The sequence below is a fragment of the Neomonachus schauinslandi genome, chromosome 5 (assembly GCF_002201575.2).
Source record: "Neomonachus schauinslandi chromosome 5, ASM220157v2, whole genome shotgun sequence".
Classification (NCBI taxonomy): Eukaryota; Metazoa; Chordata; class Mammalia; order Carnivora; family Phocidae; genus Neomonachus; species Neomonachus schauinslandi.
Genome location: NC_058407.1, coordinates 168124338 through 168140255, shown reverse-complemented (window position 1 = coordinate 168140255; position 15918 = coordinate 168124338). Strand labels below are relative to the sequence as shown.

Here is a 15918-nt window from a genome sequence, read left to right as displayed (position 1 = left end):
GCACCCGCGGCCGGGGAGGACGCCGCTACCTCAGCCGCCCCGCCGGCGGAGGGCCCCTGCCGGGCCCGGGACGGCGCCGACAGGAGTTCCGCTTTGCCAAGCACCAGCGCGTCGGCGGCCGCCCGCAGGGCCAGCTCGCTGCAGAGCCTCTTCGGCCTCCCGGAGGCGGCGGGCGCCAGGGACTCTCGAGACAACCCCTTGAGGAAGAAGAAGGCCGCGAACTTGAACAGCATAATCCACCGCCTGGAGAAGGCCGCCAGCCGGGAGGAGCCCATCGAATGGGAGTTCTGAGAGGGCGCCGCCCGCCCGTCCCGCCGAGCCGAGCCGAGCCGAGCCGGGCCGAGCCGGGCCGAGCCGGGCCGAGCTGGGCCGAGTCTCGCCGAGCTGGGCCGAGCCGAGTCTCGCCGAGCCGGGCCGAGTTTGGGCCGAGCTGGGCCGAACCAGGCCGAGCCGAGTCTGGCCGAGCTGGGCCGAGTCTGGCCGAGCTGGGCCGAGTCTGGCCGAGCTGGGCCGAGCCAACCCGGGCAGGGCCAGGCCGGGCTGGGCCGGGCTGGGCCGGGCTGGGCAGAGGGGCGGGCGCCGACTCCGCGGCCTGGACCGTGTTGCGCACTTACCGCCCTGCGGGCCACAGGGCAAAATCGCCATAGGCCAAGGTGCATATAGAAAACAAAGGAGCATTAAGCCCAATCTATGTCGTGTTTTCAAGGAAGAAAACGGAAATGTGTAGTCGAGCTTTTTTGTACCCTGAAGTGTTTTTTTTATTGCCCTAAGTGATTTCCACAGGTTCTGGAATAACTCTTACAGCTTTGCCTTGCGCCCTCCTCTTTCGTGTGGGCTTTAAAAAAAAAAAAAAAAAATCAAACCCACATATTAAAAGGGGGCTTTTTATCTGCCATCTAATGGCTTCAGAGCGATAATACACTATTATCTTCTTAAACCAGGAAAAAAAAGGGGGGGAGGGGGGATTTTTCAGAAAAATTAAAAAAGAAAGTTTTTGTAGCTGTTCAGTTGCCACTAAGAGATTGCACAGTCAAACCGACTCTAAACACACTAGTTTGGATTCCTAAATATTTTCAAGTAAAGAATCTTCTCGTTTGAAACTTTGAATTAAAATAAAACACATTTACTCCACATATTTTTTAACAAAAAGAAAAGTCACATCAGGAAACTATCTGATTTTGTGGTAGCTGACGTAGTGTTTTCTTGTACGTGAATAGAATCCTGACATGTAGTGCACATTGATCCATAGCTTTAACTGACTCTGGACTTTTGCTGGCCAGGGTCTGTTTAATACACTCCATTCTAGGCCAAATCAGGACAAAAAGAAAAGATCCGAATCTAGGTATTTTATAATCTGCTTTTTAACCTCTAACCGCAGAGCACGCTGATCAGACCTCATATCTCGGAGGTTTAGGAGACAAGTTAGAACTGTAGCATGTCCCCCGTTCATTCTGTTTAATTTATGGTGTCTACGTCTGTGTTAGCGCGTCTGCACACGTGCGAGCGTGTAAAGCAAGGAGGAAAGAGTGGGCCGCCGAGGTGGCAGCAGGCAGTCGGGGGGCCGCAGGGGCCCGGCCCGCGTGGGCAGCAGGCTTTCCTTGGCACAGAAGGCAGCACACCGCACAGCACTCTCCCGGGCGCCTGATGGACTGAGCCCCACCAGGGGCCGCCGCTCCCCGGGCCTGGGCAGGGCTCTCGCGCACGCGCACTCTCTCTCTCCCGCTCTTCCCACCACAAGCACTGAGGACTGTTGACGTCGTGGGAAGCTTCCTTCCCTGCAGAAGAGAGAACGTGGCAGTCTGGGCTCTGCTCCCACCCCTGTAGAGATGGCCCACACTCACACCAAAACGTTGTTGCTCTTCACTTCCAGACCAGACCATTCATTGGCCCTTCATTCATTCTGCCTCTTGGAACAGTTCTTTTATGCAGTCTAGGGCAGTCTAAGTACAAATCAGAAGTCTAACTTGTCTCTGATTCCTCCTGTTGTCTATGTGTATATGCGTGAGAATAGAGGTGGATGAGAGTGTGCGTGTGTGCGTGTGTGCAATTTTATACGTCTGTGTATTTTCTTAAGTACCTGTGCACACATAGAGTGCATTACTGCCACCTTTTTTCAATAAGCTGTTTTATCAGTTACGGCTTCTACAAGTTTGCTAATTTAGACTCCTTTATTGCCATATCTTTAAACTAACAATAGATGATTTCGGTATATATATATATTTTTTTTTGCTTATTTATAGGTGCTGTATTTTATTATCTGATTGTTAGGAAGGGATGAAAGGGGCAAATATTCTTTAGAGGGATAGACTGCCGGCAGTATTGGGTATAATTTACAAGATGTAGTTGTCATACTGTATATTACTGATTGAAAACTTTTTGACCGTATTGTGTATCATTGAAACCTTTGTCTTAGGTCAACATCTTTGGATGGCATTTTAATGGTGCATTCATTATTTCTTAAGTTTAATTAATATTACCTTTTTTGATTTGGGGGGGTGGGAGGGAGTTATAATTTTCAAGGTATGCTCCCGCTATTACACCTCAGTGTGCTTGTATTAATTAACTTGTAGGACTTTGACTGTAAGATGTGAAACCACATTTCTTGCATGATGTTTTAGGAATTATGTAGTTCATTTACAGTCTTTTAACCTGCAACCGCAGCACTTAGTTCAAGTTTTCACAAATTTAAGAGTCACTACACTAAAGACAATGCCTTTTCATGAATAAGAAGTTTTCAGAAGGCTCTAGGAGGCTGGGAGGCAGGCTGTTTGTCTTTTGATGGTCGTATCATCTCTGAACTTGATACCTGGTTCAGTGAGAAGAGAATTCAAAATGGAGGAGCTTAAGGGGAAACAGATTACCATCTGGCTCGATGCAGGTGCGTTAAGAAGAGCGAGTTTGCGTTAGTGACCCCCTAGGACAGTGAGTAGCAGAGCCCCTGACAGTACTGTGGTGTCCTCTCCACGAAAACCTCGAGGGAATTTTGTCATCGTGTGTGATGAATCTCTGAATATCTGATTTTCATTAGAATGAAAAGCAGGGAGTTAACCAGAAATACTAAGGGTAGTGTTTTAGTTGTAAAGGCATGACTGTTATTTACAAAGGTGTTCAATCCGAGGAAATGGAGAAAGTAGAGGTTTGGCCATCCTAGTGGCCAAATAGTAACAGTCTAAAACAGCCACTTTGGCTCTTCCAAGCGATTTAGTCCTTTTTGTTGGGTTTTGTTGGTTTGTTTGTGTTTTGTTTTGTTTTTTTAAACTAGGTTTTTGTTGATTTCCACTCTCCCTTTTTTGCCAGACTTACATCTGGGTGCTCGATACAATCAGTTGGTTAAAGTTTGCTTGCAGTTCTGTGTTTGTATTTTTTTCTCTATTTATTTTTTTTTTTTAATTGTGATCCCAACCCGATGATCTTTTGTGTTAAGCTTTCACTGTCTGTAATACTTCTAAGAGCTGCCACTAAATAACAGAAACCTTTCAGGGGGTCGGGGGGAGCGTTCCCCCCTCCTCGTTGCACCCCTCAGTTGGAGTCTAAGGGTTGATCTTTCATCTTGATAAGCAATATTCAAGTGCCTTGAACAGCATCCTCTCCGGGGGGCTTCCCTTCAGCTGGCTGGCATTCCAAGCAGTAGCTCCCACAGGCAGCCGACCTCTTCCTCTTTATGCTCCATCAGTTTAAAAAGCTGATTTGTACCTCTCCCCTGGGGAAAACGGTTCCGTATAAAACACTAACACTTAATTACAAGCTCCATTATACCATTTTAAATGGCTTCTTTTTGTTAATTGGAGGCAGTGTTCATAACTTAAGGTTTTTGCCATTACTTAGCTGGCTAAGTGGAGGCTAGGTATAAAATCAGTGTTCACGTTCAGCCTCTTGACCCTTGGCTCCCACCCACCCTCCTTTGTGGGGTATCTGAGGTGGAAGGTGCACGGGTTCTGTCCCAGACCTGGGCCCGCTCGCTTCCACCGCCTGGCTCCCAGGTGACCGCCAACCTTGAACTTCTGGATCAGTCGGGATGTCTGTGATTTCTGTCCGCCAGCCCGCCTGTCCTTCTTTAGAAAGGATTACCACAGCCAGCTAGCTTGACTTGATTATTCTCGGGGCCGACTGCGTGAGGAGCATCACGACCCGAGGTGGCTCGTGGGCAGCAGACTGTCCCGGGATGCAGGCTTGGAGAAGTCTCCAGGAAAGGCCAGCATCTTGACTCGTATGACTACTATCAGACCACGGCCACTCTGTCTGTAAGAGTGACTGAGGCAAAAAGATGACAGTTGTGGCCTCCCTGCCCAGTGTCCTTGCTTTTGGCATCTTTGTTTTCTCCCCATTTAAAAACCATCCTGTCCGATGCAGACATTCAGGTCCGCTGGCTGGTGGTCCAGACCCAGAGGGCTACAGAGCTTTGGGTTGAGGGTTTCTCTGCGTTCTACGTGGCCGTGAGAGACCCTCCCCATGGACTCCCACCCCCCGGGCCCAGCCGGCCAGCTCTAGGAGGAAGGAAACCCCTCGTCTGCCTCCCTGGCCCGAGCCACGTCAGCTCAGCTCGTTGCCCTAAGATCGTTGCCCCAATCATGCCCTAAGAGGCTGGGACAAGAGTCACACCCCACACCCCCCACACACCCCCAGTCCAGGTACCTTCCCGGCAGGTGGACTGGGTTTCTTTGTTCCTCCGGAACTCCTGCCCTCGCTCACAGCGGTGATCAATGAACTCTATTGACATTCTATGCAATGTTTCTCCTCCCTCCCATTTTAGAAAAACCTCACTGAATATAGCGGAGGGGCCCCGGGGGAGTAGATGCACGCCCTTCTGGGATGTGCGCAGCGTGAAACGGTGTTAGTGACTTACTCCATCTTGAGCTGGGGGACAACAGCCATTGCCTTAAATGCACTGTGACAGGCGCCTCTCGACAGGCCTGTGAAAACAAAGAGTCTGCCCTTAGCCATCTCGAGCCCCCACTTTGGGAGGCCAGCAAGCCAGCTGTGCGGGGGAGATGGAGCAAGGCGAGGTTCGGGCCTGCATGGCCAGCATGGTGGGCTGTTTGCCACGTCCCTTCAGGCAGGAGGTTTCCTTCCCTCCCTGGATGGCCTCCCTGTCAGCACCCTCCTCCCCATTTGTCCCCTTCTACCTCACTAACCTATGCTCCCACTTGACGCTACTCCTTCCCCCATTCCTGTCAGAACCGCGAGGCACAAGTGGGCTCTTGGGGGGGGGGGGGCGGAGAGTGCTAGAAGCGTGGCGTTCATGAGTATGTCTGGGCCTGGTGAGCAGGCTTTCCTTCCCTCTTCTCTTTGTGAGCACAACATGGACAGACAGCTGTGCTCCGTGAGGCACATGGAATTTTCTCTTGACTTCCACCTGTCCCTGACGCTCTGACGGCTGCTTCCCCTGCAGGCAGGGGCGGTCTCGGGCCTCAGAGGGCCTTGCTCTGTCCTGCTCAGCTGTTAAGGTCTGTCCGAGCCATTTCCCTTGCCCTGGGCTGCCCCCTAACTGGCCACGTGAGGACACTGCCCCAGGGTTCCTACCCGGAGTTGGGGAACTCCGTCTTTGTCTCTGGCACAGGGAAGCCATGATTCAGCTCCACTGTGAGACCTCCTTTGGAAGCGTCTCGAGGCCGGGAGAGGAATTGGCGTTCTCCCGTCCGCAAACCCAGTCTTCAGTCACATGACTCTTCCCAAGAGTAGACCAGTTTCTACGCAATGCAGAAAACCACCCCAGCTCCCAGAGCCGCTGGTTAGACGTGGGTCCACGCTCTCTGGTGGCCAGAGTGTTCTCCTGGTGGAAAAGAATTGGAAGTGGGAGCCGAAGGATTTGTGCCGTCATCGGGCGCTTGGGCATTTGTCAGGAAAAGACCGCGGTTAGAAATCCCCCCCGCCCCCCAGTGCTTTTGTGGTTTCGTGTGGGCCTTGGTGGCAACAGGGGAGCCTTCGTGACCCCCAAGGCAGAGCTCCCGCCCCAAGTGGCAAAATGGTGGCCTGGGCCTCCAATGTGACAGAGTTCCGTTTCCCGGTGCACTGAAAACGACCAGGAAACAAGTTCCCAAGGAAAGTTCCAGAAAGATCCAGCCTGTGAATCCTTAGAGATGTGCTGAAAGCAGAGGCCCAAACCCTCGGAGTGAATCAGGAAGGCAGAGGAGGGGCGAGGAGGGCAGTGAGCTGGGCAGGAAATGAGCCCCGCCCGAGTTCCCTGCCCCATCCTCCCCAGGGAAGGAGGAAATGCAGCTTCCCAGTCTCTCCCACTTGCGGGACCCGCCCGCACCTGCCCAGGCCTTGCTGCCAGCCTCCCTCCACCTCCCCTCCAAAGATACTGTGACCACACTGTCAGTGGTATCTCCATTCTAATTTTTGCATGAAGTGACATTTAGCTTTAACAAGACATTTCCAAAGCGCCTAGTCTCCTCCGGAATGCTAACTTTAAAAGTTGGACATTGTAGGCGAAGAATCCTAAAAAAGGCTAGCGAGAGAAAGGCATTAGGCTATGCATAAATGTGCACTTCCCCAACCCCCTGTTATGAACCTTTGAAAATAACTTTGAGTTGCTTTCCATGGGTCATTATAGTTTCTCCAGTGACGTTAGGTATTGTCTGTGTTACTGTCATTTCCGTAGCGTTTAGGCTTTAATTTCTACCACAAAATATGCTATATGCTATGTATCAAGCTTTCTGTGATCAGAAAGGAAAGGTGCCTTATATCCCAATGTCACGGCTACATCCCTGTGGAAAATAATCAGAAGCACAGTGTGTACGGAAGCATTGGGACTTCCGTTGGTGAAACCAGACACCGTTCAGCAAGATGCATTGAAAAAGTGGCACGGGGCTGCTTTTGTTTGAAAGTTCCTCTCCTTTTTCGTTTTTCCATCTTTTGCTTTGCTTGCTTTCTTTGCTTTCTTTCCTTTTTTTTTTCCGTAGTTTGCTTTAAACAGAAAGCACTTAAGTAGATGACTGTGTGTAAAAAGCTCTGTGCAATAGAAATCCTTTTTCTTCATTTTTAAGAGATAATGTATTGCACACCAAATGAACTCAAAGTAAGCTTTAGACCAGGACGATTCAGGTTGTGGATGAGTATGTTCACTGTAGTTCCGTTTGTTCATGAACTGAAGGGAAAACAGGCCTCCCCAGCCCCCCCCCCCTTTCTCAGCCTGCCTCTTGCTGACCACCGAGCTAGGTGTGCAGGGCCCCCAGGCCCCGGGGCAGGAACCGCTGGCTGGGTGGCAGGGGGGTGGGGGCGAGTCGGGGTGGGGGGGTGACTCAGCAGCTAAGAACCCTCCCGAGGGTGAGAACACAGCCATCCCTTCCAGCACTTAACCTTTTCTTGTTGAGATGGATTGACTGCTACTGACCTGCCAGTGTGCGTGAGGATAATTATAAAAGGATGTTTCCTTGAGAAGAAAAAAAAAAAAAGTTTATTTCTATCCTCTTCTATTTATTGTTAGGTTAATCATTTAAGTTCTTATCAGGAGTGTATTGTTGTTTTGTGTTGTTGCTATAAATGCTTTTTGCTATCACTCCAGTGGTTACTGTCTTCGCCTCCTGCCCTCTCCCCCCCACACACACACACACCCCAAAAGAACCGAAGGGTCTGGGGATTGGACTGGGGGGCAGAGTGGGCTTCTCCAGCAGAATCAGACCTCTGGCTCCAGAGTAGCCGCTCAAAAATTGGTCGTCTCCACATGTCCAACTTGTTAAATGAGAGAGTTGAAGAACACTCGTGTGAGGAGCTACAGAGACTTAGAAAAGCAAAGTTCAGTTCCCCAAAGCCTCCTAGAGCCTCTGGTAAGCCTTCTGGGTTCATGAAGTTTCAGCGAGGCCTGGTCGGAGCGGGCGCAGTGGCCTGGTCGAGACCATGGCTTCCGAGGGAGAGAGCAGTTTCTTGCAAGGCTCGCGTGGGTTGCTCTGTTTTGTTGGCTTTTCTTGTCGTTCTTGTGGTTGTTTCCCTTGCATACAAAGTTGGGTCAGAACCATCTTGGGAAGCAACGGTGTTTCCGAGTCCGGCTTGAGGACCCTCACCGGGGAGGTCGTGGGGGAGCCCCTTTCCCCCTTCATGTGGTGAAGCGTGGAGTGGGGGGAACACGTTGCTTGCTAATCAGGTGTGAAGGTGAGGTGGGGTCGGCCTTCCGGGCCCAGGAGGAGGGGGCTCCCCGCGAGGCCGAGGTCCAGGTGGGGCCACACAGCCGCCCCGTTCGCCGCCGCTCCCAGAGGGCCCCCCAACCCCCACCTCGCTTTCCGTGCCATGACTTCTTCCCCTTCTCTGAAATCGTTGGGGGTCCTGATCTTGTTCTCGTCTCTCTGAAAGAAAGCCCTCCGATGAAATCATCGCCCCCATCCCTCCCCCCGCGCCCCCCACCAAAGGGTTTTCATTTCTCTCGAATTAGTCTATGCATTTCTCTCTCTTGAGCCGTTTTCTGCCTCTTTCCTTGAGAAAACGGGCATCTCCTGTCCCACCGAGACCCCTCAGAAAATGCTGTGCATTTTGGAGACGTGAGGATTCATGCAAAAACTCTTACAGCATTTGAGAATAACTGGTCGGAAAATAGAAGTGGGGAAAAAAAAAAGGAAAAGTGGGTTTCCCCGCGTCCCTTTCCACTGAGACCTAGCTCTTTGCGATGTGCAATAACTACTTGCCATGAGAGCGGGTAGCGCCACGCTCCTGTCCAGACTACTAACGCAGCACAAGACAAGCTCGCTCACAGAGTGGCGGACTTCTTCCGGAATACCTTTCATAAGCTCAGCTCCCCCCGCCCCCAGTGTATCGTGGTGTCTTTACATTTTAGCAGTATTTTATATTTTCTGTAACGCACTAAGTCTTAGATGTTTTTAGAGCTCGTTTGTTAATACAATCACAGACCTTTTTTTTTTTAATCTCACAGAGACCCAATTGACCAAAAACAAAACAAAAAAAAACAAAAAAGAAAACCAACAAAAAAAAAAAAGGCGTCATTTTTGTACAAATAGCTTCGAGAAGCCTCTGTTGTGTTGCTGTGACCCATCTCTGGTAACATTTTTTTTTTCCTTGCTATTTGTTTTCGACATTAAGAGTCAAAAGTTGATCCAGCTGGCGTGGGGGTGGGGGAGGCACCCGTCGGCCCCTGGCGTTGTCCCTTCGGTCCTTGGTTAGCCATACGATGTTTGTTCTCAGCACTGTACAACGGTCCCTATATGATATGGAGAAGCAATATCACTGTATGAAACTCACACCATGTATTATTATTATTCACTAGCACCCTAGGTGTGATAATTGAAGTAAATATCTTTTATACAAACACAAGAACGCGTGGGTTGTTTTTATTTGAAGTGCCCCGGCCTGAGGAGAAGCAGCAAACACTCTCAATGTGGGTCCAGAGGGCACCTCCAGAGTTGCCATGCCCGAGGTAGCCGTCCCTCCACCTGCTGGTGCTTCTGGTCCCGTGGGGCCGCCAGGCAGGTGGCGGCAGAGACCTGGCACGGGGTCGGGTGCGCGGGGGTCTGGGCACCGCTCTCCACCGCGTCTCCATCCGGGCCTGCGTCCCCGTTCCGCTTGCTGTCGCCGGCCTTACTGTTTGAGTAGCCTTGAAATGCTGACCCTCCTGGCATCCGCTTCCTTGTCTGAGAAATGCCAACACCATCGCTTGTCGCGCAGGCTCGCGAGGACCGGGGGTGGTGGCCGACGGTGCTGGGCGAGGCACCAGGCTGATGGTGGCAGCCCCGCTGAGTGGGGCTCGGGTGCCCGGGGGCCGCGGCCAGGTACCCCTGGAGGGCAGCCCGCACCCAGCCAGTGGCCTGGCCTAGCCTGCTCTGTGTGTGTGTGTGTTGGGGGCGGGGGAGCGGTGTGTGGCGTCTCTCACTTTGTCCCTGAATCCTGATGTCAAAGACAAGCCCAGGGTACCCGGTAACGTGAGCAAGCGTGAGTGGAAAGAGGAAGGAGGAAACGGTGTCTGTGGGTTTCTGGAATGGTCGGGCTCCTGAGAAGGGGTCTCCAGCCAGTGCTCGGGGGCTCTGCAGAGTGGGCTGCTAGGTGGTCCACGTGCTCCTGACTGAGGAGGTTTCTCATTTTGAAATCTAGAAGGTTGGAGGAGAATCGCCATTCTCACCGATGTGTGACGGGGCAGGGGGAATTGGTTTGTTGTGCGGTAATTTGTAGGTTCCAGAATGTGCAGTAATTTGTAGGTTTCAGAATGTGATGCTCCCACGTGTGGTACAGAAGCCTGAGCCATCCTCCCTCCAGTGGGAGAAGCCCCCGCAAGCACAGGACAGTCTCCCCCAAATGTCTGCCCCCACAGATGGGAGAAATTAGGATAAAACCAACAGAGCTCTGTTCTGAGTCTGACTCTGCTAACATTCTACTTCTCCACTGGCTAGTTTAGGTATGCCCCCCTCATTAAAGATCTGTTAACCAAATCAAAACATAAAATGTGAAAAAATAAAAATAAAGAACACTTGGCACAAAGCCTTCTAACCCAGAAAGTCTCCCCCGGTGCTTTTAAAGTGAGATTTAATTAAGCAAAACTATAGTCGCATGTGGTTCCGTAGGCCTGACTCTGTAAACGGCCAGCTCCCGAGGCAGGGAAGGGAGCAGGGTTTTGTGCTCCGACCAACGGGCTGGTGTCCCCGCTCCAGGCAGAGTCTCAGCCTCCCCGTGTGTGGCCTCCGTCTCCCTGAAGTTAAGTGGGTCTCAACAAAATGACCCCAGGAAATACGATTGGTGATACAGAGGCTGAGGCCACCTGATGACATGCAGTTGACCCTTGAAAAACACAGGGGTCAGGGGCGCCAACCCCCGACGCAGTCGAAAATCTGCATATAACCTTTGACTCCCCGAAAACGTAACTACTAATAGCCTAGTGTTGACCCGAAGCCTTACCCATGACATAGTTGCTGAACACATATTTTGTATTTATACGTATAATATACTGTATCCTTACAATGAAGTAAGCTAGAGGGAAAAAAGTTATTAAGAAAATCACAAGGAAAATACATTTACACTAGGGAACCATAAAAAATCCGCGTGTACATGGACCCGCGCCATTCAAACCCGTGTTGTTCAAGGGTCAACAGTAATCATCAGTGTGCGAGTCATCCGCTGGGATCCTGCCTGCTTGTGTTTTTGAAAGGGGTTCCGAGTGGCTGGCTTGGGTTGGGGTACGTTGCTGCCTCCTCCACAGTCCCTATCGCGCCGGCTTTGCGGGGCACACAGTTTGCCGGTCTCCTCTTGGACACGGCATTGGTTCCTGGGCAGGGGCGTGGGGGCCGAGCTGAGAACGCCGAGGGCTCGGGAGAGCTGTTTTGATGTTGATGGGGCGGGGGGAGGCTTCTGGTCACCAGACCCTTGATCTGCGTCTGGGCCCCCCCCCGCCAGGGCGGGGGGAGCCACGTTAGTGGAAGTGGGATGCGCAGCGCGTGCCCGGTGTGGGCCAGGCACTCAGAAGTGACTGCCTCCTCCGAGAAGCTTGGGCTCTCAGAAATGTCGAGAGGAAGGGCCATTTTTTTTCCTTTGTTCAAGAAGTTGGTTTGTGGACAGGTGAAAGCCTGCTCTGTTTGGACAGCGGAGTGGGGGCCTCCAGGGAGTGAGGTTTGAGGACCCCGCTCACTTCACAGTGAGGCATCGGGACCCTTCTGTGTGGTCAAGTGGCAATGCGCTCGAGTCCCAGGGTCTTCTCTCACCGGCTGGAGGGCAACCTTGGGCAAGTCCTAGTCAATGCTCAGGAGACCCTTTCTGAGACAATGCATGAATTTAGCTTCTTTGAGCTTCCATTTCTGTCTCTGTGGAGCTGATATGATAATGCCAGACTCGCAGGGCTGCCGGAGCAGGGCGGGGGCGGGGGTAGTACCGGACGATGACACCTGTAGACTGTTCATTATAGCGCCCAAGCCCACGGCAGGCACTCAGGACCTGTTAGTGGTGGCGCTTGATGTGGCTGTTCTGTCATCAGATTTGGTGGCTGGAGCGGCTCCCTCCGATCAAAGTCCTTTCCACCTTGTGCTGGATCCAGAGGAGCCCCTACACGGGAGCGCGGGTTAGCCGGAGCTCCGGCGGCCGGGCCTGACCACCACCAGTGATGTCCAGTGATGCCCAGTGATGCCCGAGATGCACGCAGGCGCGCAGGCCGGGCAGCCGAGTCCCCCACCCCCAGCAGCTCTCTCCAGCCTCTGCTAAAAATTCAGGTCTCGATTCCTGTGTGGCTGAAGCTGCCACGCTGGACCCGGCCACAGACAGGAAGGAAGGCCCCCCCCCCCCGCGCCTCAGTCCTATGGAGAGGGGGACCGTGCCTCCCACAGGGGCGGGTTCCTCTTAGAGGCCCATCTGACTGAAGCATCTGGTGAGGCTGCTCCCCGCCCCGGGACCCCCAAGCCCAGGAGCCTCTCGTGTTTGAGGAGAGCAGATCCTCCGGGACAGTGGTTCTCGACTCGGGGGGACTTTGCCCCTCAGGACATTTGGCAGCGTCTGGAGGCATTTGGGGCTGTCGCCGCTGGGCGGGGTGGTGCCTCTGGCATCGAGGGGAGAAGACAGAGATGCTGGTAAACACCCTACAAGGCATCGGACAGTCTCCCCACGCCCAGCAAAGAATGACGTGGCCCCAAATGTGAACAGTGCTGAGTCGAGGAGTCTGGGGCTCCTTGATGGACATAGTCAGCAGATAGTCACCGAGAACTGCCCTGTGCCAGGGACAACGTGCTCCAGGCTGGGAGTCCGGCAGCCTCAAGCCGCTGCCAGCCCAGAGGGGAGGCAGAGCAGTGCAGAACCACAGCCCAGGCCTTAAAATGGGAAAAGGCATTTGAGGAGGCAAGGGAAGCAGGTGCATAGTCAGCAATATAGCAAGTCAGAGGAACAGCAAGGCCCTGCGCGCGGGCAGGGCGGGCAGGGGGCAGGGGGACAGCTGATTGGCATAGAGGGCTAACCATGCCACTGATCTGCAGTGATAGCAGGGGACAAACGAGGAGCTTGCCTTTCAGTGGGGGCAGACGGTAGACCAAATAAGTAAGTAGGACAGTGTCTTAGACAGTGGTCAACGTTACAGGAGAAAGACAAGGTAAGGGGGACTGGAAGAGCAAGGTGAGGGGTTAAAGTTTTAAATCAGGTGGTCAGGGTAGGCCTGGCTGAGAAGATAACATGTGAACAGTCTTGACAGAGGGGAGGGGATGAACCATGCCAATGCCTGAGGTAAGAACATTCCAGGCAGAGGGGAAACAGTAAGTGCAAAGGTCCTGTGGTACAGATGTGCCTGGGAGCCAGAATAGCCGAAGCAAAGCCACCAAGGGAAAGAGTGGGAGGCAATCAGGTCGGAGAGAGGAGAGAGGGAGAGGCAGGGCAGGAGGCGGGGCCTTGTAGGCCGATGCAGAGTTTTGGCGGTTACTCTGAGGGACGTAGGGTCCATTGGAGGGTTTGGACAGAGGGTGGTCTAATCTGACTGTTGAAAGGCTCTCTCTGGCTGCGGCTTTGTGACTAGACCATAGGGGTAAGGGTGGAAGAAGGCAGATTGGTGAGGAGGCTGTTGCCATAAGGACCAGAGGCTCTGATTTGCACCAGGTGGCGCAGTGGTGAAAAGTGATTGGATTCTGGATGTATTTTGAGGGTAGAGCCAAAAATAGGACTTGAGACAGATTAGATGAAAGGAGTGATAGAGAAGAGCAAGGATGGGCTTGGGGCTGAGCCACTGAACCGAGCCTGGTCTCTGCTCCCCCAGCGCTGGGGACACCACCTCCCGGGCTGTGCAGGGGGGAAGGGGGGGGACGTCCCACTGGGGTAAAGCAGGCTTGAGGGGCAGGGATCAGGCTTCAGTTTGGACCGGTTTGGACTCCATGCAGTGAGCTCAGGGAGAAGAGTGGCCTAGAGGCCACGCTGGAGAGTTACCAGATTTCAGTGGCACGCAAGGTGGCCAGAGTGAAGGACAGGAGGGTGGCGTGTGGGGACAGCTCCCGGGTCCCACAGTGCTAAGAGCTTAGCAGGGACAAGGAGCAGCAAAGGAAAGAGAGGGCACAGCCAACCGGCCAGGAGGCCCGAGAGGCCGCAGTGACCTGGGCACAGCGGTGTGCGGGGTCATCGGCCACCTTGGCAAGGACAGTGGGTATATGGGCGTCCAAGTCCGAGGGGAAAGTTTTAAGGATGTGGACACTTGAGAACAGGTTAACTTCTTCAGGGAGTTTTGCAGGAGGGGAAGTAGAGTCGAGAGGAGTGTGTGTGTGTGTGTGTGCGCGTACGTGTGCGTGCGTGTGTGTGTGTGCGTGCGTGTGTCTCAGATGGCAGCCCAACACACTCATGCGCTTGTGGAATGCCGGGGGCTCGTCTCTGGCCACCTGGGGGGACAGACAGGTGCAGAGATGGTGGGTGATGAGCAGGTCCAGTGCTCCCACCTGGTGTGCAGGTGGCTGATTGAATAAGGCAGAGTCCCCCGCCCACGGGAAAGCCGTGAGCACGACACCCCCAGGCCTGCCATCCAGTTGTGCTAAGTTTCTGCATTTAATCGATCCGCAGTCAGAAATCGTGCCTTGGGGCGCCTGGGTGGCTGGGTCAGTTAAGCGTCTGCCTTCGGCTCAGGTCATGATCCCGGGGTCCTTGGATGGAGCCCCGCATCGGGCTCCCTGCTCAGCGGGGAGCCTGCTTCTCCCTCTGCCTGCTGCTCCCCCTGCTTGTGGTCACTCTCCCTCTCTCTCACAAACAAATAAATAAAATCTTAAAAAAAAAAAAAAAAAAAGAAGGTGGCAATCATGCCTTGACCTTAAGTCATAGCCAGGCTCCTTAAGTCTTGACCTTGACATTGCTTTGATTTCTTTCTCCCCTCTGTGAAATGCACCCCCTAGGAAGCCTTCCCAGATTCTCCCCAAAGGACGAGGTCCCATGAACTTTCACGGGGGGAGCTGTCTGGCCCGTCTCACATGGGCCACCTTGCAGAGGCGAGGGGTCCTCTCCCTCTCCCGCTAGCGTTCATCTGTCAGTCACTCCCGCCCCGACACCTGCCCCTACCCGGCCTCTCCCTCTCACAGGCTTTACCCTCACTGTTAGATACTGCGTTCTGCATGCTCCCTCCTCCCGAGCACGCCGCCCCGCACCAGGCTCTGCCCACCGCACTGGGCCATCTGGCATCTGTCCAGAGTGGGCTTGTCCCCAGGTCCCTCCACATCCCTGCCGCCCCACCCTCCCCCCGGCTCCACCAGCACCTTGACCAGAGGCTTCCCCCCATCTCCTTGTTCAGCCTTTCTTGAGACCCCAGTGACCCCTCCTTACTCACCGACTGCCCCTATTCAACTTGGCACTTTGATACACTTTCTCCTGATTTCCTCCTGATTTCCCCCTGCTTCCTGCCACCCCCTCCCTGTGTCTTTTCTGGGACACCCCTGAAGGTTCTGGCCATTCTTACTGCAGGCTGTCTCTGGGCTTCCATGTTCGCTGCCTTGGGGGGTGGAGTCGAGGGAGGGGGTGCCCTGAGCTCTCCCCAGCCTGCATCTCTGGCCTCGGGCCATGGGTCCCGCTCCCCCATCCCCACGACCCCTTAGCCACTCCACTAGCACCTCCTACTCACCGAAGCCAAACCACTGCTGCTCACCCCCTTCCCCATTTGGGGAACCAGCTCCAGGCACAGGCCTCACCTCCTGGGTTCTGTATGACAAAGGGGTCACATCTCTCTCTCCAGTACCTTCTACTGCCTTGCCCCAGGGCCAGAATTCAAGCCCAGTTCTGCCAGAGTCCAGCTCAGGACCTCCCTTGACACCAACTGACCACCTGAAGAGATGCCCCCCGCCCCGACTTCTTCGGGTTGGCTTCGTCTGGCTGTCCTTCCCCCGGCAGAGGAAAGCATGGGGGTGGCAGCCAGGGGACCCTGACGGAGCAGATCTAAGTGGCTCAGGGACAGGGTCTCCGAGCAGGGTCTGTAAGTGAGGCCCCTCCTTTGGGGTGGATGCCCGCACGGGCGGTTGCCTGGCCTTCTTGTCCCCCCCGCCCCGGCGTGGAGCGACA

At 53.8% G+C, this 15918-nt stretch overlaps 1 protein-coding gene across 1 annotated transcript in view; it reads left to right on the top strand.

Moving 5' to 3' along the window:
- The window catches only part of CUX1 (cut like homeobox 1), a 252534-nt gene extending 252243 nt beyond the window's left edge, over positions 1 to 291 (top strand). Inside the window, exon 24 of the mRNA XM_044915279.1 lies at positions 3 to 291. Coding sequence (XP_044771214.1) covers positions 3 to 291 — 289 coding nt within the window. The remainder of the gene's footprint in view (positions 1 to 2) is intronic.
- The last annotated feature ends 15627 nt before the right edge of the window (positions 292 to 15918 follow it).